General features: G+C 41.8%; 1 protein-coding gene and 1 long non-coding RNA gene across 9 annotated transcripts in view; one reads left to right on the top strand and one right to left on the bottom strand.

Annotated features, from left to right (window-relative positions):
• Positions 1-8,079, bottom strand: part of ARID2 (AT-rich interaction domain 2) — a 107,134-nt gene extending 99,055 nt beyond the window's left edge. Inside the window, exons 1-3 of one of the 2 annotated variants that reach the window (XM_080392558.1) lie at positions 5,498-8,079; positions 5,244-5,337; positions 3,992-4,089 (exon numbers count right to left, since the gene is read on the bottom strand). In XM_080392558.1, the coding sequence (XP_080248684.1) occupies positions 3,992-4,089; positions 5,244-5,337; positions 5,498-5,589 (284 nt within the window). In that variant the 5' untranslated portion in view covers positions 5,590-8,079. Of the gene's footprint in view, positions 1-3,991; positions 4,090-5,243; positions 5,338-5,497 lie in introns of those variants that run through there. The other variant, XM_080392559.1, reaches the window with a different exon arrangement.
• Positions 8,080-8,558: 479 nt separating this feature from the next.
• Positions 8,559-22,882, top strand: part of LOC308065916 — a 60,306-nt gene continuing 45,982 nt past the window's right edge. For 3 of the 7 annotated variants that reach the window (XR_013928974.1, XR_013928976.1, XR_013928978.1), the window contains exons 1-3: positions 8,559-11,252; positions 17,979-18,067; positions 18,803-18,848. This is a non-coding gene — a long non-coding RNA (uncharacterized lncRNA). Of the gene's footprint in view, positions 11,253-17,978; positions 18,068-18,802; positions 18,849-19,803; positions 22,752-22,882 lie in introns of those variants that run through there. The other 4 variants (XR_013928973.1, XR_013928975.1, XR_013928977.1 and 1 more) reach the window with 2 other exon arrangements.

The following is a 22,882-nucleotide window of genomic DNA, read 5'->3' as shown; positions in this document are numbered from 1 at the left end:
GTAAGCATCTTCAGATCTTCCAAAAAAACCCTTCTATTTGTTGTTAATAACTATTTCATATGGCCCTGATTTTTAACTGCTCACACTTTTTAATCATCCTACTACATATGGAATTTCAGGAAATTCAGCATAATGGCTAGTCTTTATATTAACTTCATGCAACTTTTCATTTATGAAATGACCTCTTTCCTCTCTACTTGGCTTCCCCTTACTTCCCCAGTATTTAAAACAGTAAATCCTTGTTCACCTTTAATCAGTATTAACTCATTTCTGCTGCCTTTACCAGAAGCTTACAATACACACCTGCTTCCCACCTTTCAGATATTCTCTGCAGAACTGAGACTTAAACTTATTTTACCTTACACTTATTCCTTTCACATAATTTCTCTTAATGCAGATAAATACCTTTTCAAAGTAATCTGATTTTTAATTCATTTAGGCATACTTCATTTGCACAATTAGCTTAGAGACTCCCCAAGAACCGACGAAGACCCGCAACAGAAATAAATGTATTACTAATACTCACACAAAAACCAATAGAACCTTACACTAACATAGGAGGTCACATCAGCTCAATTCTTTGTAGGACTGTAACCTAATCAACCATTACATAAAACACAGGCTGTATCTCATGCTAACTTCCTTTTCACCTACTGTATGTTTATCAACTAACAAAAATATAAAAGCATGCCCATATTACTGATATTTACATGTATTACCCCATATTAAAATATTTTCATTAACATTATAAAATAATCTTTAGAAAAGCATTTAGAAAATGCTTTACTAATTCACCTCAATTGAGATGAAACATTTAATTTGCACTACATCCAACAGAATCACACTCTCTGATGCTGTAGAGACTTACAAAACTACATTAACAAGTACAGTCTATCAATGGTTATCGGCATTGTGGCTTTTGACTGCTCACTAAGAACCACAGTGCATAAATTACTCCACCTGTCAGACAGCTCAAAGCAACATAGGCACAAAGTTTGAATGGTTCAGACTTTCCCTATTATAAATAACTTTTTCCAGTGAGAGAAAAGAGAGGGCGGTGCATGGGAGAAGGGGTAGATGGGACTGTCTATCATGCATTCAATTATCACCTATCATAAAGCCTATCAGAATTTTAAACGATTCACATCTTTAATGAAGCTTACATACATGCCCAAAGACACTCAGCAAAAAAATCCACAACAGTCAAAATGAAAGTTACTTAAACAAAAAAGACACACCTCACAACTGCCTAGAAAAACCATAATCTTATAACTGTTTTGCAAAACATACAGTTTGATCAAGCCAACAGAACTACTGACATCACACAAATAATTCAATTTTCTAAATTATTTACACAGTAATTTTAAGACAAAATGACAGCATTATTAGGGATAACACAGCAAAATTAGAAAGTGGTCCATGTAGCTTGAGCTCTTATCTCAGTGAACACAGTATGCCAGGTGTTTCATAGAAAGAGGCAACTTTCATCGCAAACCATCACAAATCCAAATCTGCAAATGTATTCATGTAGGTGCACACCATTGAATGCCTCTGAATTCAACAGGCCCCATCTGTCATGCAGATCCCTCAGTTTACAGGACACACAACATAGGATTGGATAAAAATTTATATAAAAGTTGATAGGCCTCAATTTGTTTGGCTCTGTTTACAAAGTCATTACAATAGTGAGGCCAAGATTACAGTCATACTTGAGACTCAAGAGGAACATTTTTTTTCCAAGGGTAATTGCTCAGCAGCTAATGAAAATCTAACCCTGTAAGAAACCTCAGGTTATGTTCCTCAACACAGAAAAACAAGACCCTTCTTACAAATTGATCATTAGAGCACTTTTTCTTTCCCTGTAACAAAATGCCCCCCCTACAACTTTCTAAGTTAAAAGCTATATGAATGTTAACCTAGCAGTCATACATGCATATATACAGTCTTATTACTGCACATGTAAGGAGGTGGACTCAGCTGGGAAACAGCTGACATCAAACTTTCATTATGTGAGGAGCAACAGTGAGTAAAGCAGTAATTTAGAAAAAACAAAACCCCAAAACAACCACTAGAAACCAATCCACCCCAAAACCAACAACCTTGACAACTTATATCAGAATGACCTAAGTAAATCACAGAGATTATGATAAAACAGTCATTTTTAAAGATTCTTCATCTTAACTGTTTATCAACTTTTTTCTAAATTCCAAATAAAAAAAACTTTCAATTATTTGTATGTAATCATTTATATTTTCAGCAACCATGTTTTAAATAATGTCAATACCAGCATGCTAATAATAAAAATATTTTTGTATGTCTGATTCTAAATTGAAAAGTAGTATCCTATTAAAAATTAATAGATATTAGAAGGCTAACATTGTGTTAACTGTCACAACTTAAAAATGCTTTTAAAATACAGATGAAAACACAAATGGCATATGACCTCTTACTCCAAAAAGTCAGGCCATTCAAACACTTACAAAATATGGAAATAAAAAGGAAAGGCTAAACCCCAAAAAACTAGCATTTTGCAAATTATATGTAAAATCTAGTCAAGTAAGACTAGACAGTCCAAGAGAAAAACTCCAGAAGCAAAAAAAATGCTTTCGAAGAACTGAAAAATCTTCAGCAACACTATCTCAATACTATGTAGTAGGAGAAAAAAAAAAAAGAAAAAAAAGAAAAGAAAAAAAAAAAAACAACCAACATAACCCACACAACAGAGTAGGACATCCTAAAGGAGCTTCCTTCTTCATTCCTAGGCTTGCTAGCAATCATAAACTTTGCTAAAGCTATTAACAATGGTAATTTCTTTTCTTATTCTGGATCTTAAAGCAATCATATGTCACCACCAAAAAAAAGAAAAATTCAGTAACTACAGATATCTAAGGTTTTCCAGACATCATTGTAACTCAGTAACTGCTCCACTATGCTATGAACTCTACAGCTTCAAGCTGGAAGTCAATCTAGGACAACCAATAGAAAGTGCACCTGTACAATTACTGCATTTCCTAATTCAGAAGGCCAAACTAGAGACAGATAAAGCCTGTGTATACTCAGATCACCAAAACAGAAATCCAAAAGCCCATACACCTTTTGTACATATTTCACATCTATATAATCATCAATTGCAATGAAAAATATAATTTATACAATTCAGAAACAAATAAATACATTCCTTAATGTACATAAAACCTTACTCTAAATGAAATACAATTGTATATACAGAGCATCTAAAAACACTACGTACACAATAATTTGAAAATCTTTCACACAAGGAATAATCATCAAAAGTTAATAAAAATTATTTTTTTCTTTAAAAGTCTTCTATCAACTGAACAGTACCAGACACAGTAATTTAAAATATTCAATATGAACTCCATGCTACAATAAAAAAAAAAAAATCTGCATCACAAGAAATAACCTGTATCATTTCAAGGAATGTAATCTTATATTTACAAACTGCAGAAATCTACTATTTTTCAAGTGGTAGAAAAAATTATTTAGCTCTTTGCACTCTAAAATGAAAAATAATGTATGCTGCTAGTAACTGATAACAATATAATTTATCCAAAACAGTCTACCTTCCTGCAGACGCATTTTCATTCAATGTTTGACCCCACTGAGTAGTAAACAAGTTTACGTGTATCAACACATTTCAGTGTTCCAAAAATTAAGCTAAGTTTCTGTAACTAGTCCTTTAGTACCGCAGTTCTGTAGCAATCAATGAAAATGGCTCTGACATACATTGTTTATATACTTGGGATCCCTTCAAAGTTTAAGTCTTGCAGATGTAAAATACAAATAAAATAACTACAAAACAGAACTAGCCTTAACTGATCACTGCACCAGACCAGTAAGGAATTACAAGTTCTTTCTGCTTTATTTTATAGCATTTTAAGAGTAGGGCTATTTTTATTATTGCACACACTGAAAACCAAATATAATCCCACACTCAAAAATACTACTGCAACAGCTTGATAGCACTCACCGCAAGTAATACTGTTTTAGAGCGAAGGCAGCGTTAGAACAACTTCTGGGAAAGTTAAACTCCTCTACAATTTCTCCCCACTGATTCTTCTCTGATACCTGTCAAAAACAACACACAGGCCGAGATACACAACGTACACATAAACACGTCGTTGACAGCGAACATCACAAAAAAAACCCAAGCTGCCATGAAGCAAATAGGTAAATATATAAGAATAAATAAACACGAATGTATGCGGGATTTAGGACTATATATTTTACTGACAGTCGGTAGTATTTCCCCTTCGGCAATAATCCCGCTTCTCACCGGTATTTTATTTATTTTTTAATATATACTTTTTTTTCCCCGGGGGGGGGGGGAAGGGGGGGGCGGACGACGACGGCCGGGGGTGGTGGTGGTGTCCTGCATTGTTTTGGGGTTTGTTTGTTTTTGTTTTTACTGCCTGGACAATAACCAATCGGGAGTCCCTCTGTCGCCCCCTTTTAAATCCTAACGCGGTCCGTTAAAAACCCAAAGAAGTTTAAAATAATGCAGGGAAGTCTTGGCGGGGGCGCCCCCTGGCCTCCGGGGCGCGGGGGCGCCGTCCCGGGGGGTCCCCCCAAGACAGATCCACAGACACAGAGAGGCCTTTCTTTTGAGGCCTACATTTCTGTCCCTAGCCTTGAAGCCTAAAGATGGCTATTTGATTACACACCGTCTTGGGTGCCCCTTTTGTTATTTTTCTCCGGGAAGGGCTCGGAGGGCAGCGCCCGGCCCCCCCCGGCTGCGAGGATCGTTTCCTAGCCCATGCTCCGTGCCGATTATCGATGTTAAACATGCCCGCTAATTTTGAGTTGCACTAAAACTGCACTCAGACTCTCTCCTCTCCGTCTCTCCCTCACAGAGGGAGAGACACACACAGAGCTGCCACCACAAGCGAAAGAAACTGCCTCTCGCCGACCGGAGCTCCCTGCTCCCTCCTCGCCTTCTCCCGGGGAAGGGGGGCAGGGGCGAGGGGCTCCGGCGGAGGCGGGGGAGGCACGAGCGGGGTGTGCGCCGTACCCCCGGATCCCCCTTCATCCCTTCACCGACAAGGCCAAGCCACCAACCTGCCTGCCTGCTCGCTTCCTTCTTCCACCCCCCACCTTCTCTAACCGGCTTTAAATAGGACGGTTCCTGGCCACCCCGGCTCCCCCCGCCGCCCCCGGGGGTCAGAGGAGACTTTTGGGAAGAGGTTAGTGGGAGGGAAACCCAAATTAAAACTTCCACTCACCTTCCCAAATCCGCCTAAAGTGGTGACTCTGGTGTAGAGAGCGTGAAGATCCAGCTCCTTCCCACCCACCACGGGGATCTTCTTAAAAGGAGACCTGCCAAAGGAGATACACACAAAACACCACAACTTGTCAGCTCTGCCCCCTTTTCTCCCCTCGCTGGGGCTGCCGTGTCCTTCAGGGAAGGGGCTGGAAGTTGGATCTGGTCGGTTTAAAAGCCTCCCCCCCTCCCGTTCCATCTCCCCATTTTCCTCACCCTCTGCTGTGGTGAAACTGCCGCAGCTCGTCCAGGAAAGCGAGTCCCTTTCTCCGCTGGTCTGCGTGGTTTTTACCCGTCGAATTTGCCATTTTTGTATTAAAAAAGGTTCTCGTAAAAAAAAAAAAATCCAATTAAAAAAAAAAAACGGCCGACAACAACAACAATCCCCGGCTCCTCCTTGTCTTCAAGAGACCCAGGTGCCCGTGCTCGGCCGGGGATCAGCCATGGAGAGGGGCTTGTTTAAAAAAAAGTTTAAAAGGAATAAGGGAGCCCAGAGAGTGTGGTAATTGCGAGTCCTGTCTCCACACAACACACAGGCAAAGAGACAGGGAGGGAGAGGGGCACCTCTCAGTAATTCCTCCTCCCGCTGCTGCTGCCTCTCTCAGCACCACAAACCCAACCGATCCAGCCTGCACATGAGACTCAACATGGTGCTGCTGGATCACACAATGAATTGGGTTACTGTTGTGGTGGGGTGGGGGGGGAGCCGGAGTGAGGTATTGACAGTGTGTGTGTGTTACAGCCGCGGCTCCATGCGATCTCCCTCTCCCTCGCTCGCTCGCTCCCTCGCTCGCTCTCTCACACACACACACTGTACAGCTACGGCAGCGGCGGCGGCGGCGGTGGCGGCGGCAGCGGGATTCACTTCTCTTCTCTCTCAGACAAAAAGATCTGAGGCCGCCGTGCTTCTGCCTGGACGAGAGCGCAACACAGCGGACCCCGGAGGCCGGTCCCGGTACTGCAAAAGGCAGCTCTAAAGGCAAAAGCCAGCACAGCCCCAGCAAGCAGTTCCTGGCGGGGAACAATAGGCTCCTCTCGCCGCTAAGGGCTCATCTGCAATGTGCCGCAAACTTCACACAAAGCCGGGCGGAAAGAGGCGAGGGAGAAGGAGAAGAGGGGAGGAAAAAAACGGCTACTACCGGTTGTTCCGGGGCTAGGGGCCGGGGAAAGGGCCCTCCCTTGCCAGGCTCGCACCGATCGGCCTCTCTCTGCTGGCTGACGGCGCCGGGGGGGGGGGAGCGGGGGGGGGGCGCAGGAAAGGTGGATTTGGAAAGCAGGGCCGAATTTTTTTAATTGGACTAAACCCAACGCCCTGAGTTCAAGGGGAGAGAAAACAACAACTGAAGGGGGCACTGGTGGATTTGGACTTTTGAAAAACTTTCCGAGCCCCCCCCCCCCCGGCCTGAGGTGTTTCCAGGGGCAGGAAGTCGCCCCGCATGGCAGGGCAGGGGGGCCTGCTGGCTCAGCCCGGGGGGCGGCAGGAGCCCCTCATTCCGAGACGATTTAAAACTCCCCAAAGGAGAATGCCGAGCGCTTTCCCAAGGAGGGGGTGCCCTGGAGAGGTTTCTCGGCAGGGGCCTGAGCTCTGGCCTACTCCATAAATATTTTTTTTTCTTTTTTTCTCTTGGAGATACTACGGCCTGTACCAAAGTCCTTTAGGACTGCTGTATGCAATCTAAGCAGCCTGTATATTTCTGCGTATCCGTGGATGGAACATACAGCATAAAATTCACAAAGGAGGAAGGTCTTGGCCCTCACCCTGGATGGGCAGTAGCCAGCAGTGGCACTGCAGGCTGCTTTCCCTTCAGCCTGTAAGTGTGTACGGTGGTTGTAAACACTTGTCTCCTGGCATGTTCTCCACACAGGAGAGCCCAGGAGAAGACCTGCACGCCAACCATGGCAGAGCCGGGTGGCTGCTTGGGGTAAATGGGAGCGAGAAAGGGCCCATGTGTTGGTGGCGCCTTCCATTTAACCTTGCTCCTCAGGTAAAGCAAGCGGTGACCCAGGTGGGCATCTGCCCTTCCCTGATATGCAAACAGAGCCACAGGTGAGCACTTGCCCCAGTGTAAGAGACTCTGGGGGAACATTTGCCCTCACAGCCAATACACCGAAATCCAATGCCAGATCAGGCCTTTGTGGTTTTTTTTTTTAAGCAGAACTCCTCATTAAAGTCAGTAAGAAGCTGTTTTAAAATCAGTGGCACATTATGGCCCCAAATGAGCACTTCAAGAAGGAAAACTATAATTCCTTTCTACTCCATGTACTAACTTACTTCAGAAAAGAAAACTTTTTTTTTTTTCCTCCCTCAGAAGATTTTTTTTTCCTTTTGAACCGAGGGCTGTTTCAGCTTCAAGATGGCCATAGTAAGATGATAAGATTTGCCCTGGGCTCACACTTCGGGGCAGGGAGAAATCTCTCCGTTTCAAATTAATACTCTATATTGAAAGTCGCCCTTCTTCTTGGATGGAGTGGTGGTGTGTGGATTTCAGTGTAAGAAATGCATAGTGTCTTACTGTAGCATTAAGAGTCGTCGTCCCCCAACCCCCTAAGAGCAGACCCGCAGCGGATCCTGGTCTGCAGCTCCTGTCTGTGGCACTCGAGTTTCTGCTATTTCAGCAACAGCGTGCATAAGACTCCCAAAGCCAGGATAATATGAATGAGGGAGGTTGAAAACAAGCCATTGAGGGTCTAAATCGCTCTTTCAGACATACACAGCTAAACCTTCCTTCGCAGGAGGGCGGTGGTTTTTAATCATGCCTTAAAATTCCTTAAAAGCAGGGGGTCTCCCGTCCGCGAGGGGCGGTCGACAGAGGTGAGTCACTTTCCTCGCCCCGGTGCTCTGTGGAAGGGGAGTGGGAGGCAGAGGGGAGGACAGCCAAATTGCGTAGCAGGGCTAGGTGGGTTTCCATGCTAAGCACAGCAATTGCGCACGGTCCCTTACGTAACTGTCAGCTGGGGATTCCCTAGACGGGGTCACTTTATTCAACCATTACACAGACCCCGGCCGCCGCTCCGGCGCGCCTGGGCTGCCGTTGCCGCCGCTACTGAGGCTGCGGCTGTAGCTAGCTAGCGCGGCGACTCCTCACAAAATGGCGGCGCCCATGGAAGAGGCAGCCCCATTTTGTGCCCGGCAGAGCCTGTCAACAAAACGCCGACTTGGCCAAGGCTGAGGAACAGAAGGCGGCGGCTCGTTCGTGTTACAGAGAGCGGAGGGAGGAGAGCGAAGGATTTCACCGCCCTCCCGCCGCCGAGAGGAGACTTTCTATCAAGTGTGCGCGTTGGGGGAGGGAGAAGAGGGAGGTGAAGGGGGACGCGAGCAGCGAGCGAGTCAGAGGCTGCGTTATCCCAGTGCGGAGCTGCCGGAGCTGCGGCGCGGGGGAGGGGAAGGCGAGCGCAGGCCGCCTTGGCGCTGCCTGCGCCGGCCTCGCCGCTCTCCGGGGCCCGGCCCCGGGGCTCCGAGGGCTTCGGAGGCGGGAGGCCGGGGGAGCGGCCGGCAGCGCGGGGCCGGGCGGGCCGCGGCGGGCGCGGGAGCCCGGGGCTGCCGGGGCGAGGGGCGCTGCTCCCCGCTTCGCCTTCCCGCGCAGCCCGGCGGACGGGACCGATCCTGTCGGATTCCGGCGAACCTGTAATGAAGGACAGGACGATCTAGCTCCTTGTGTAGCTAACTAGGTCACTGTCAGCACTTAATTACTGTTTGTTTCATTTTAGTGCGTGCCTTATGAATAAACCGGCTATTAGGCTGATGCTTCAAGTAACACTATCCAGCACCAAGGTACAAAATGTCTGTATTGGACTCTGATCTTGTGATGCCAGCTTGATGATAATTACTGTTTTACATTAACTATGTCTTGGTTCTTACAGCTTGGTTATTCAGCTTACAGCTGAAATAGTTGGAGATCCCCTATGATAAGGTTGTGAAGCTGTTACTAATATTACGCCACCGGGCTTGGTGTGGTGGGTTTTTTTTTTATATTGACAGGGGCACCCCCGTATTTTGAGGTAGAAAAAGGGCTTGTGAATTAAGACTTTTTTTCTGATTTATTTGTTTTAATATGCATGCATTTTAATGGTATTCAATAAAGGTGATGACCTGTACCAGGTGAAAGTGATAATTTTTAAAGGTACCAAAATTACACTGATATTTAAGAATTACAGAATACCTCTTGTTGCATATTAAGGAATCAAAGATTAAATGTAGGGGAAAAGGGGAAAAATCTTGCCATTTAGAAGAAGATAATCTTTTTATTGATCTCTGTGTAGGTACCTGTCAGTGCAATTTGAATTCATTTAAATTGTAAAATAAAACCTATTATGTACTACTATAAATTGCTTATAAAAGTTATCATATACAGTGGATTTCGGTGTGTAAATGTGTGCATAACGGTGCAGATGCAGTAACTGAATTGTCCCTATTCAGTAGTGGTTGGGTGTTTTTTTGGAGTTTGTGTTGGTTGCTTTTTTTAAGTATAACTGTGCTAAGTGAATCTTCTGTTTTAATGGCTGTATCCTGTGTTGCAGTTTCAAACTTTTTTCATGGAATCTTTAATGTGAAATTTTGTCCGTATTACCAATCTGCCAAACTCCTGCTATCGTGAGAGCAGGCCACAATTGCTCTTGTCAGTGTGCCACTAACTCTGCGTTTACTTTCTGGTGGGGTGAAATATTCTTGCTCATTTCCATTTTCATTTCTGCTTGTGCTGCTCTTGAATTGTGGCAACATTACATCTTGATTAGAGTAACTAGTATCGCTAGCTGTATGCTACTTATATTAAACAGTAAACTCTAAATCCTTAGAAACTGAAGTTAATGTATTTTATTTCTGCGTATGAGCCTGTGTGTATGTATGTGTTTGTAGAAGATGCAGCCTATTAGATGGACTAGACAATACAGTAAATTCAGTTAAGACTGCAGACAGTAGCATATAATATAGGTACAGTCTGAAAATAAACATGAAAGTTACAGGATGAGTATCTGTTGGAGGGGAAAGGGTCAGAAAGCCAGTGGCAAATTTTAGTGACATTCATATCAACCATTTTTAATAAAAAATGTTAAAGTGTTGGATTTAACTGCCTGTGTTAAGCTAAAGACTTCACTTTTGCATAGCTTGCTGTGACAAATGTACGCTTCAACAAGGGGCATTTACTCAGCAAGATATTAGTCCTGCACCTCCTTACTGAATATTTTAAAATTCTTCATTACATTTTAGTGTTCTAGCTTCTTTTAAAGATGCTGCTAGTTTGTATAGACTGTAAGTGGCTAGTCTTCAGTGGTACAGTATTAAATCATAAATTAAAGGTCTTATGCATGAAATTAAATGCTGAGTAGTACAGCAAAGGTGGGAAAGCAGATGTACAGTATTACAGGATACTTGTGCACACTTGTACAGGATTTCCACCACAGTTAGTGGAACTCGGCTACCCCAGTAGGTTTGGCTTAGCTATTCTTTAAAAAACCCCCACACTTTTATGTTGAAAAGAACCAACTTCTTAAGTTGTTTATTTCAATGACTTACAGCACTTCCCTTCTAAATCTAATGTATTGTGCGCCTTCCTCATTTCAACTTTATTTTTATGGTATTACTACTTGGGAAATAAAAAAGGAAAAATGGCCTACATAAACGTTGTTGTAAATACTCAAGTAAATTGATGAAATACTTTAAAATGTTATCTGTAATTAGTGTAGCTTTCTAATACTTGCTGTTCTTCACAAAGGTCCACCTCGTGGAATCAATGAATTTTATGATCATCTAAACTCTGAATTAAAAACACTTTCAGAGTTGAGGGGTTTTCAGTTGTGCAATGAAGTGTGAAACACAAAGCAGGAAAACCCTAAATGCAACTGAAGGAGAAGTAAAAATAAATATGTAAATGCACTCCCACTTTATTTCAAAACTGCGGTTCTTTTGAAATCGTAATTCTTTGTGGGTCCTGACTTTGTGTCCTGAACACTTGAGGTTGGCCATACTTCAACAGTAAGTTTAGAAAGATTATCAAATTCATGTCCTTTCCTTACAGGCAAAAATACTTGCTGCATTTCTTAAGGTTTCATACCTCTAATGCAGATTAGGGCCTTAATGGCGGCAAACATTTTGAGGTTCTAAGAAGCATTGGTCTGCAACACAGAAGTCACAGATGTCCTGACAGCAAACGAGTGCCATTGTTTTAAAAAGAAAAAAATATATTGGCGCTTAGTAAGTTACCTGTCTCAAGCATGACTTTGTCATTGCCTCTTGTGTTTGTGTGATCTGGTGGATGGCACACTTCCTCTGCCACTATAGCTGTACATGTTCCCTGAAGTAGCGCTAGTGTGATTCATGTTTCTGGTTGGATGTGTGAAAGTTTGATTGAGATGCAAAACTGAGAGAGTTCTGAATGTTAAAAAGGAACCATGCTCAGAAATATGGAAACGATCAGGTTAAGCATGGCTCAAACTTTAAGGCTTTTTGCTGAGGAAGAATGCTGGTATTACACACAGGTGGGGAGGGTCTAGTTAACTTAAAGCAAAATAATCCTAGTAACTTCAACATGTTAGAAGTCTAAGTGGTGAAATGCTACTAGTAAGAGACTTCTCAGTATTGCAGATTTGCCGGCAATATTTGCTTGTCACGTAGCACTGTCTCATCTTCATATTTTCACCAATTCAAATAGCCGTCAACGGTAGCTAAAAATATGTAGAAATTTCTCTGAGTAAGCGGTTGCCTTAGTTAACTTTTATATAGGCATAAATGAAAAGGGAAGTAGTTTGTGCAACTGTGAATGTGTGGACAGACAGTACATGTGACAATTTATGCATTTCAATATAATACATGCTGCAGAAACTTTTCTGAAAACTTTAGTACGTGAAAGAAATACTGATTAAATAACATTTAAACTAACTGATTATTGAAATTGCCCAAGCAAATCAAGCACTTAAAAGCAGTGAAAACACATCAATACCCACCGACGTACTTCTGAAGGAGCAAATTTGTCGTTGTTTAATTACAATTCTCAGTCTGTCTGTTGGTGATCTACTTAATATGGATTTGGTCTTATAGAGTGCAGATAGATGAGCAGCATTGCAGCGAATGCTATTGTGTTGCCCAGATAAAAGGAAGTTTATCTATTTTCAAACTAACCGACAGAAAATAAAATCTCAAATTTACTGCATTAGTCAAATGCTGATGGGACACCTAAATTGGAATTTGCACTTAAAACATTGGACTTTAAGCTGTTTAACTAGAGTAGTGTCTGACATAACTGAAAAAAAGCTAGTGAGAAACAGTTTTTGAGATTGTTTACATAAAGGACTATCCAATGTAGTCGAGTATCGGTTCTGGTTACTTGCAGTAACATTATAGCATTTGAAGCTCTTAGGGGAATTTGTGACTGTTAATCTCCAGATATTATAAAAATGTTTATTAGGCAGAGCTGCAAACTATTTCTGAATTTTGAACCTTAACATAAGATCTGTCATACCCAGAATCTTGTTGCAAACAGAGGATAACCAAAGTTGCTTAGGAAAGAGTAGAAATAATGTATATATGCTGCTGTATCTTCCATCAATTCTTGATCTTGGGGCTTCCAGAGCTGCCAGGTTTGAGAGCTGCCAGCTGTTTGAGAGCGACTGATGCGGAGTTGGGGTAGTGTCTGGTTATGAGCTGAGATGTACCTAACACTGTTTAGAGCAAGTATAGTCCCCAAACCCCTTACCAAGAGGCAAAAGTACAGCCTGTGGGTGTTTGGGGTAGGAGTGTTAAAACATGTTACGCAAACTGGTCTGCTTAGCCTTCTGCTTATCTAGCTTGCGTGCGGAGTGGGGAAGCTGCAGGCCGGGGAAAGGTCTCTTCCCTCTATGAGACTCCCTTGCGTGTGTTGAAGAACAGTACAGAACCTGGAAGAATTTCTGTAGCCCTGCTGAAGAAGGGAAAAGATGAAAGAAAATGTGGGTTCAAGCAGTGGAGTGAGGAAAACCTGATCGTTTTGGGTGGGGCAACCCCCTCTCTAGGGGGCTTCCAGCAGCGTCACAGGAAACTTCAACTTCAGATATATATATCTCCTTAGATGCAGTTACCATACAGTTTGTTTTGATCTTTTGCTGATTCAGGAATATTTAGTACTGCAGCTATTCACACTTGGTTTGTAATCTTAAGGCTTTCTTTATCATTGTATTTTATTTCAAGTTTCTTGAACACAAACTTCTAGTGCCTTAAGTCACATGCTGCACAGGGGACTGCTTGTAGTGAGTTCTCCAGTGTAAACAGCAGTGCCCTGAGTTTACAGTACGGTCTCTAGGAATGAAGCTCTTCCCTGTCTCATTTCATCCTTCATCAAGTTACTCAAGTGTTAATTTACAAAGTCAAAATAGATATTTTTTTTTTACGCTACAAGTTCAGCTAGATTTATAAGACAAAAGTAAAGTAAGCCTGTCTGTGAATTAAACCCTTAGAATGTTGTGCTTGATTTGTTACCTCTGTTTTAGTAAGTGTGGGCTCATTCTTCACTTTGCTTTAGGAAAATGAAATAATGTCATAGTTTTTCCTTCAAGGGGCTGCCAAGTTATTACAGAGCTGCCATGGTGTTCCTTTGGAATTAGTTGTGCTTAGCACTTAAGAAAATGGAGTTGTGTGCCCTTAATCCAGGTGTTGGTGTCATGTTTGCAGTACTGTACACTAATCATAGTACATATTTGATAGTGCAAGTTTCCCCATGTTGCTTAAGCATTGTGCTAAGGAATCCTCCTTTTGCCAAAATATGATAATGAAGCTTTCAAAGATGTTTTTTAAGGATCTTCTTTTAAAAGAATTTGGATAACTAGCTGCAATCAAGTTCATATTGGGATCAATTTACTTATTTATAGAAGAAAATATATAGACATTCACATTTTTTTTTAATCTGCCATTCTTGACTTTAAATAAAAATCTAATAGTTCGTCTGACACTGAACATTAAAGTTACATATAATTACATACAACCATTAACATATAAACAAAAAATTAAGGTTGAAAAATCCAGTGCTCATTACTTAAGAGTCTTCCATCTGTGTGACATCATGCATGTGTGTTATGATAGTCCTTAATTATATGATCACTTCTTTTCATGTATGGTATTCAGTTTGGGGTGGATACTGCTTACTGAATAATAACAATAAAAAAGGTTATGCCTTTGTATCTGCAGGATGTTTTAATGTTTATCTGTATTCAGACTTACTTATTTTTTTCATACAGGCTTTTCTAGAGTAATCATTAGGCGAGTATCTGAATGCTCATACTAATGAGATCCCAAAATTCTGAGCTTGTGGCGTTATCATCACTGTAATGCTGAGAAAGCTAAGGCACGGAGGAATTCAATACAGGAATGCTGCTAATTTGGGGTGTGCTTTATTTAATTAAAGCACAGTTTCAATAGATAGAATTTACAGGTTATTTGAGAGTAGAGAGAGTTCAGCAGGAGTGCTACCCAGAACTTTAGAGCCGTGTTAAATTCAGTCATAGGCTTTTTTATGAACTTGTGTGTACGTGTTGTGGTCCTCTGCATTGTTAGGGCTTTCCTTGTGTGAGATTATTGTGATGCTCTGTTCTTTGAAACATTTGCAGTGCTCAGAAGGTGCAGTCAAGAAGGCTGTACACGTACGGTAAATACTGTTTGCTACTTCTGCATTTAGTTTCCAGAGGCTCGAATTTGGAACTCAGAAAATGAGAAGCACTTCATTAGAGGACACCAGTTCGATGCAAGAAACCCGCTGCTCAGTGTAAATGCTTGATAAAGACAGAAATAGAAGTGGGATATACCCAACAGGATGCATTTGCTGTAGCCTCCCCACGTCACCCACTCCTCCCCTCCCTCCGAGGCTTGCCGCTGGCTCTCGCCGCTGGCCTGGGTGCCAGGAGGGGGAGCACGGAGCACAGTGAGCCCCGACCTTAACTGCAGTCCCCACTGCTGCCTCGGGTAGGAGTGACGGCAAGCACCAACCTGCAGCATTGCTAGTGCCACAGAATTTTCAGAAAATCCGGCTTCTAGCTCTTAATATTATTTTTTTAAAATTATTTCTTGCCGTGCATTTGCAGCTTGAGATTCAAAAGCGTATTGCTTTATCATGATGTTGAATAGGAAAACTGCCCAAAAGGCATGTCCCTGTTTCAAAGTCTACTCTCCCACTAAATTTCAAATTCTCCCTTCAAAGTAAAGGCCTTTTCAAGTACGTTAAGAGGGCTTTTTCTGTACTTGTGTAAAAACGGGAGTTTTTTCTTCTCCCAGTTTAATACTTAGGTTCTTGCTGAAAATTTCTTCTGAAAACATCAGCTTGAGGCAGACACCTGGCCCGAAAAACTTCATCCCAAGTAGTTTTAAGTTCAGAAAGAACTGCATATTTTTGGTTGTTTCTTCTTATAAGGTGTCTCAGAACCTGAAGTCCTGTTGAAATTCAGTCCTGAAAACGTATCCTAGTAGCTATTTGGCTCTATTTGCATTTATAGTCACTATATGCAGTGTATCTGTATGCTGGGTTCCAATTTGGGAAGTCAGCTATCCTGTAATATGCTCAGCTCATGCCAGTGTAATGCTAATTACTCACAATAGCACTGTCCAATACAGAGTCAGTGTATGAAAGGAAGACAGCAAGTGCTGTACTTGCAATTCAAGTAGTAAAACATTCCTTATGGTGGTGATTTTGGTGCTGCCTTCCTTAAATGGGTTTAGGGCACCGAGTAGCTGAAGCAATTGCCTTGTGGTAGGTAGGTTAACTGAGCCTTGGGTAGTATGTGAACTGTATCCCTTTGGTAGGCAGAGCTGTGATCACCACACCACTGTTGTTACAGGATCACAGTCCAAGACTGGAACAGTTTTGTCAGCTAGCTGGATGTCTTGAGGGAATTCCCAAAGGATTACTTAGTGTGCTAATCTCTGCTCACAGGGTCCTGGTGGCTTCATTGCTAACAAAGGCTTGACCTAATAAGTACTGCCTGCTTTTTTAGGTTTTGGGGTTTTGTTATTTGTTTAATTTTTAAGAGAGGACTGCCTAATGAATGGCTAGCGAGCATAATGTTAAGAGCTTTTTTGTCTTCATTGTGGTATTACTGGCTTCAGTTAGGTGTGAGAATTGTATAGAAGAGCTTTATACAGCTGTTTGCTTTATTTGTCCTTAACCTGTCCCCATCCCATCCTCACAGAATGTTTGGGACATGTCTTGTAGCAATATAATTAGAACACAGAGTGCTGCTCCATAGTCACATGCCTCTTATTTGGGGACACTCCACCTACCCCCTTCCAAAACAAAACAAACGAACCCCCTATAGTTGAGGGAGAGGGAAGGCTTTTTATTTGATCTTCATAAACACAGTGACTGTAGAATTGGGAGTTTTATGGCTTGAAGTCAACAATAGTCTATTTTTAGAAGTCTTCATTAAATACTCCACTAGGTATGTGAATGTTACACTGAGCGTTTGTTATAATGAAGGGTCTGCTTTTTTATACTCTTCTAGTACCAGGGAAGATGCAGAAAAGAAAACTTGCTTTTTGTCTGTTCTTGTTCTTTTCAATGGCACATTGCAGTTCCTAGGTACAGAAGTCAGTGAATCTGACCTCTGCCTGCCTGCAAGTGATTCAGTGCCAGCTGGAGAGAAACAGGCACTTTTCGAACATATCATCGAAGCGGCTTCAGTATTCTTCAACATCTTTTCGTGGAAAGTGAGGGGATTTTTTGAAGGAAAAATCGGCAGGATTTTAGATGGCCTTTTAGGTAGCCCAGCAGAACTTCCCCTGCCTTGGTAGATGACAAAACTCTACCACAAAACATACGTTATGCAGCTACTGGCTTTCTAAAAAGCTGTCATGCGCACTTCAACACCACAGCTCTCCAGGTGTCTTGAAAATGGGTTGTCGTGCCTGATAAAGGAGTTCCTCTTAAGCTTCCCCTTTGTCCAGTGCTGCAAGCGGAGTACTGCTCATTGGATGTTAGGCACAAATTCAAATATTAGCAAAAGCAAAGCCACCATATTTTGTGCCAAACTTATTTTAGGTTAATTTGTTATTGCCTTAGTAGAGCTTGCTGATCTTAAATGGGGAGTAGCAATAAATATTAAACTCCACAATGCAAATGAAGTTATAGGAAGTTTAACATTTGGAAAGAAAGCAATAAATAGGCAGGTGCCTGAGCCTGGGTGTGGCAGGAGGAAAGACCACTGCTGGCCAGCTATCTGGAATGGCACATTTTGAGTGTAACTATCAAATGCAGTACTGTACCAGCCTTGCCAAGCACGCTGTTCTTTGAGCTGGTGCCCTCCACGTATCAGTAAGAGAACAGGAGCTCTTCAAGTCACAGCTCCCGTAGCTTCTTCCAGGACCTGAACTCAAGTATCTGAAAGGGGTTTGTGTCCATATGTAAGTGTGTTGGAACTGGAGTCCAGGAGTTGTGCGGTGTTTCCCAGAAGATGTTGGTTCATCTCTCAAAACCAGAGTGTTAGTATTCTGTGTAATGTCTTATGGGTAATGAAAGTAGTCAGGACTTAAGTACTGATAAATTTTTCTCTTTATCAGTCTCCACTCCTGTCAAAATTAATTGGACAAAGCTGCTGCCAATTCACTAGTCAAAGACAGTAAGTAAAAATACTTGCAAAGAAACTTACCAGTTGCGTTCATATTCTGCAGCAGTGTTGCCAATTAATTTTGGTAAGGGTTTTCTACTTTAAAATATTTCATATGTATCTCTAAAAAATTACTTTTCAGCATTTTTGTAGAGGTGGAAGAAGAACTAGATTGCTAATATGAAAATACTGTCCTTTGTCTGAATATAAGAAACAAGTTACAGTTTGGATGTAAGTACATTTATAGTGTTTGATTCCAGAATTTAACCATCCTAAGCATTCTTCCTCATATTCTTTGATGCACCACTTAGACAAGAAATAAGGGGGTATGGAGAGGAGATGGGAGAATTGCAAGGTTCTTCCTTTGTGCATCAATCATTTCAAAGTACACTGCAATTTCTGTACAACTTAGCAGTGGTTTGCATGTTGTTACATTGTTTTAAAAACATTTTATACTTTGCAGTGGTTATTTAACTTACAGACATGAACAATAAAGTTTTGTTGTTTGAACTTCTGCCTGCCTAATTTTAATGAAAGGAGAAGTATGAGCTATGCAAACAGATTTTATTGAAGTATAAAACCAGAGCCAGCAATTTACACAATCTACAGAAATGACATGTCATTACCACAAAGTAGCTACTACAGGAAGTAGCTCTTGAATTGTGTGCCAGATTTTGTGTTAAGACTCCGCTTACCCCAATACATAAAATTATTTGGGGACAAAATATTTCTCGTGCTTTAAGAGCCCCTTAAATCTTCGGGGAAGGAAAATCTAACAGACAACTCCTAGCTCTTTTATTGGACAAGTTTTGATGTAAAAGCTCAAATCTCCTCAAAATATGGAATATAATGTAACTTAGGAGGCAGCTGTTTCATGGGATCACCTCTGAGTCATGAGCATGTGTATGCATAGTATCTGTATCTCCTCTTGGCCAGTGTGGGTCTCATGGTACTGTTTCATTCTAGGAACAACTGAGATTTTGGGCAAATCCCTGATGCTGAAAACCTGCAGGTAAATAATTTACATAATGATAACTATATTATATTTTATATATATAATGATTACTAACCTAATACAGTAGTTGATTTGCCAAGCTAGTAGCTCATGAAGTGGTAGTAGTCTGACTAGCTAGTTTCTGAACAGCAGTAATAGCTTCATCCTGTAGCAGAGTGGCTTTTTACAGTTACGCACTAAATACTCAAACTGATGCCAAGATCTGGAACTGCTACTGCTAGTGGTTAAGTAACAGCAAGTTGTTCCACAATCAGTTAAATATAGCTTAAACTGGCTGCTTCCAAACAGAAGCAGCCACCTTCATCCTCTTCTTTCTTCCTCTTGGCATTAGCATTCACACAGCTGTACTACAGTCTACGTAAAGATTAATTCAGCTGAAAATTTAGAGGACAAAAAAGTTACCTTTTAAAGGGACTTGTTACCAAAGAAGAATCACAATGTGAAGGGCAGTGTCAGTGCAAGAGAAGGCGGAGGTATGCATCAGGGAAAGGCAGGGCTCCCTCTTCCTTTATTCCACTTTCAAAGGCTCTGGCATCCACACCATTCAGATAGCAGCAGCAGGACAAAGCATCGGCCCTCTTGTTCACAGTGATGAGAGAGTGCAGGAAACTGGAAGCCAAGGCAACTAGTGCTGCTACCAGGTCCATGTTGCTGTTTAAAAGGGTAATGAAGTGGGTCTGCTGAAAAATATTTCCTCTAGTTTGCTTAGCCCAGTTGCCACAGGCATTTTGAAGGAGGTACACCTGGCTGCATAGTTAACTTGCTCTTTTACAGGGCAGGTGGGGTACAACTGTCATCTTGTGGTATTTACAAGAAAACAGGAATAGAAAACTTTCATTTTACCTGCAGCTTGTCCATGTGGGATAGACACAGGCAATATAGAAATTAGTTAGAAAAAGCATTTTGGCTGATAAAAACCCTGTTATGTTTTCCTTCTGTTGCCTACTTTAAGCCTGTGTGCACCAAAATCTTGCACTGTATCCAAAGACGTATGTTTGGAGTCTGCAGGCCTTGGGGATGGAGAGAAGTTCCATAAAGAGCCGTGTTTCCTATATATTTTCAAGACAGATTTGGAAACAATTTTATCTCCTTCAGTCATGAAGAATCTAAGAAAGGAGCTTTGGGACCATGGCACATCTATATTTAGGTCTTCTATACCTATATACTTTTTTCCCCTCTTTATTTTTCTGTAGACAAATTTTAAGGTAAATGCGTATATGAAATAAATTCCACATCTAAAGTAGTGCAAATATGGGATATTGCTAGAATGACTATGCTTCCTACATGTCTTTGTGTAGATGAGAGAGACAGAAGACACGTACCACAGACTTTATTTTGGTAAGATTAATGTTTTCAGTCAACATTAAAACTGAATGCTGAAGTGCTGCCTTATCTGCCCTTGAATCTCCAAACTGCTGCCCTCCTGTAGACCCACTGGTTTTAATTTTTGGTAAATCTCATCCATTTTAGCTTTCTTTCCAGGTCCCACTTCCTCTGCCTCCTCTCTGCAACACATTGGTGCTGGAGCTACAGCACATCAATCTGGAGATTCATTCCCCCTTAAGTACAGAGGGAAGAATGAAATTGTAAATAATCCCAGATTATAATTTTATCTTATAAACGGCAAAGTTAAGTAACTGAAAAGTAAAAACAGACCTTTAACTGTTGATTTTCAGTTAGAAACCCTCCCCTTTCCCGTGTCAATCATATCAAACTGATGCTATGCTTTAGAAAAACAAGGGGAGAGGTAGCTCTTCCAGCTCACCCTGGAAGTTTCACTGTTCCAGTGGTGGAAGGAGGTTGGGCTGGAGCCCAGAATAATGCAGCATCATTAGCCTCACCACCTCTTCTGTCTTGCTTCAACAATTAGGGGCTTTGCTTCTGTAGATTAACCCAATGGCTCATCATGTGTTACAGTCCCAGTGCATTTATGACGCTTGAATTGCTTGAAAGCCTTGGGAGGCTCCAGAAGGACAAATCAAATGCCTCTACATATGAAGTAAGAAGAAATGTCGTGCAATTTAGACCTTGGGATACACTCAGTTTAGTCGAAGTGAAATAAATTCATGTTCCTCAAAACCCTTTTTTCTCACAATAAAGCATTATAAAAAATAATCTATATTATGTGAGCTAGAGAAGAGGATAAGGAAAGTCAGGAATGAAAATGAAGAAACAAGATAACTTATTTATCTTTCTTTTTAAAAATAAAAAATTCAGATTTTAACTACAAAGTCCATACTCTTCCAGCCCAGCTGTTGTACTTCTCACACAATTGAGAAACACTATATAAAGCACTTGGTGTTACAATAGAATTTCTCTTTCATGTGACTGCAGTTTCCTTCTAAACCAGGTCCTGGTTCAGCATTTCATGTAAAATCAAAGGATAATTGCCCTGGAACAGGAACTACAAAACTCAGGATCGAGTGGGACCACTCAGTCTAGTGAAAAATTTTGTGCAAAAGAGGGCCTTGGAGCTTTCTTAAGCAGAGGTACTACTGTCTGCAGGTGCCTATTTTACTTAGGATTTATAGCCTACAATGCTATCCTGATTGGTGTTTATGTCTTTTCGTTTAAAATATGATGAGGAGTCCTCTTCAGGAGCAAGAGTTGTCATCCTGCTTCTTCAAATACATTACCTGGGAAATTACAGTCTTCACTGACGAAAAGCTACGTTCCGTTTTAAAGCCCACATCTGTATTCACCTTGTAGGATGTATGCAGGCCCTATTACTCAAGCTCAGAGACTTTTTCCCCTTTTGTGTATGATACGAGGTACGGAGCGCCCCACACAAGTTTCTTTCAGGGGCACTGCTGAGGTCCAGTGGCCTGCTACAGTGAATTTCAGACAGGTAGTGAGTTGTTTTCTGTTTATCAGAAACTCAAGATGCGTATGTGCCTCTACAAGTCTTCTCCAAAGACTACTTGTCACTCAGCATGACTTACAAAGGGTGGATCCTATCATCTCTTGTGCAAACCAGGAGCCTCAACTGCCTTAGAAGGTGATGTATTTCTGATAAATGTTCAATCCATCGTTATTTTAGAACAAGAGGAGGTAAGGAACTTGAACAGCGGGATTACGGATGTGGAAGGTGATGGAGACAGTAAATTCAGAAGTCTATGGCCACATTAAATACTCAGGAGCTGTGAAATGGCAAAAGCCTTCATTATTGAATCAGTACGAGGCCATCCTCCTAATAAGCTAGGCCGTCCTCCCTCAAGGCAGCAGCTCTAACCCTTACTATATCAAGACTTCTTGGGCACATGAGATTAGCAAGGAAGCTCACTGGCAAGTGAAATACAGCAACGGGGATCTCCAGCACTGTTTCACCTAGTAAAAGCCTACATAGAGTCATGGAATCATTTAGATTGGAAAAGATCTTTAAGATGAAGTGACTGCAAGCATGCTACTTTTCTCATCTTTGGCACTGGTGAGCGTTGGAGTACTATGTGTTCCTTGGACCCTAGTGAGTGGATAGGACTCAAGACGGATAGGACCGCTCTGCTTATCCCCGTAGCTAGCACCAAACAACTTGAGAATGTCCCCTTAGTTTCCTTGTCTACTCCTAGCCTTCTTAGAGGTGACAAAGGTAGCACCTGTCACAACAGGCCTTGGCACCACAACATTTCTAAACTCCTCACACTTACATCACATTTCTCCTTAGGATATGTTACAAGCCCTTTGCATTAGGGCCACAGTATTCCTCAGCACTGCAGCTATGTTAAAGGAGCCTTCTCCCCGAGATTCCTTGTGGCAGGTGATAAGGATATTCAGATCTTTAAGGCCAAGTGAGGTTTCTCCTGTCAAGACAGTAAAAGTGCAACTCCCTATTCTAGGGAACACCAGGTTCCTGACACATGTCAGCACTTGAAGCATGGATTAAGTGCAAAAAAATTAAATAAATCCAATGGCAATTTCTTGACACAGGTGATTGGGTGAGTCCACTAGGGGAGGTGCACTGCTGGACCTTTTACTCATGAACAAACTGGCTGGGCGTGTGGAGATTGAGGGCAGCTTTGACTGCAACCCTGAGA

This window comes from Falco punctatus (assembly GCF_963210335.1).
Source record: "Falco punctatus genome assembly, chromosome: 6".
NCBI lineage: Eukaryota > Metazoa > Chordata > Aves > Falconiformes > Falconidae > Falco > Falco punctatus.
The sequence above is the reverse complement of the archived record's forward strand: the minus strand, read 5'-3'. Positions and strand labels throughout refer to the sequence as shown.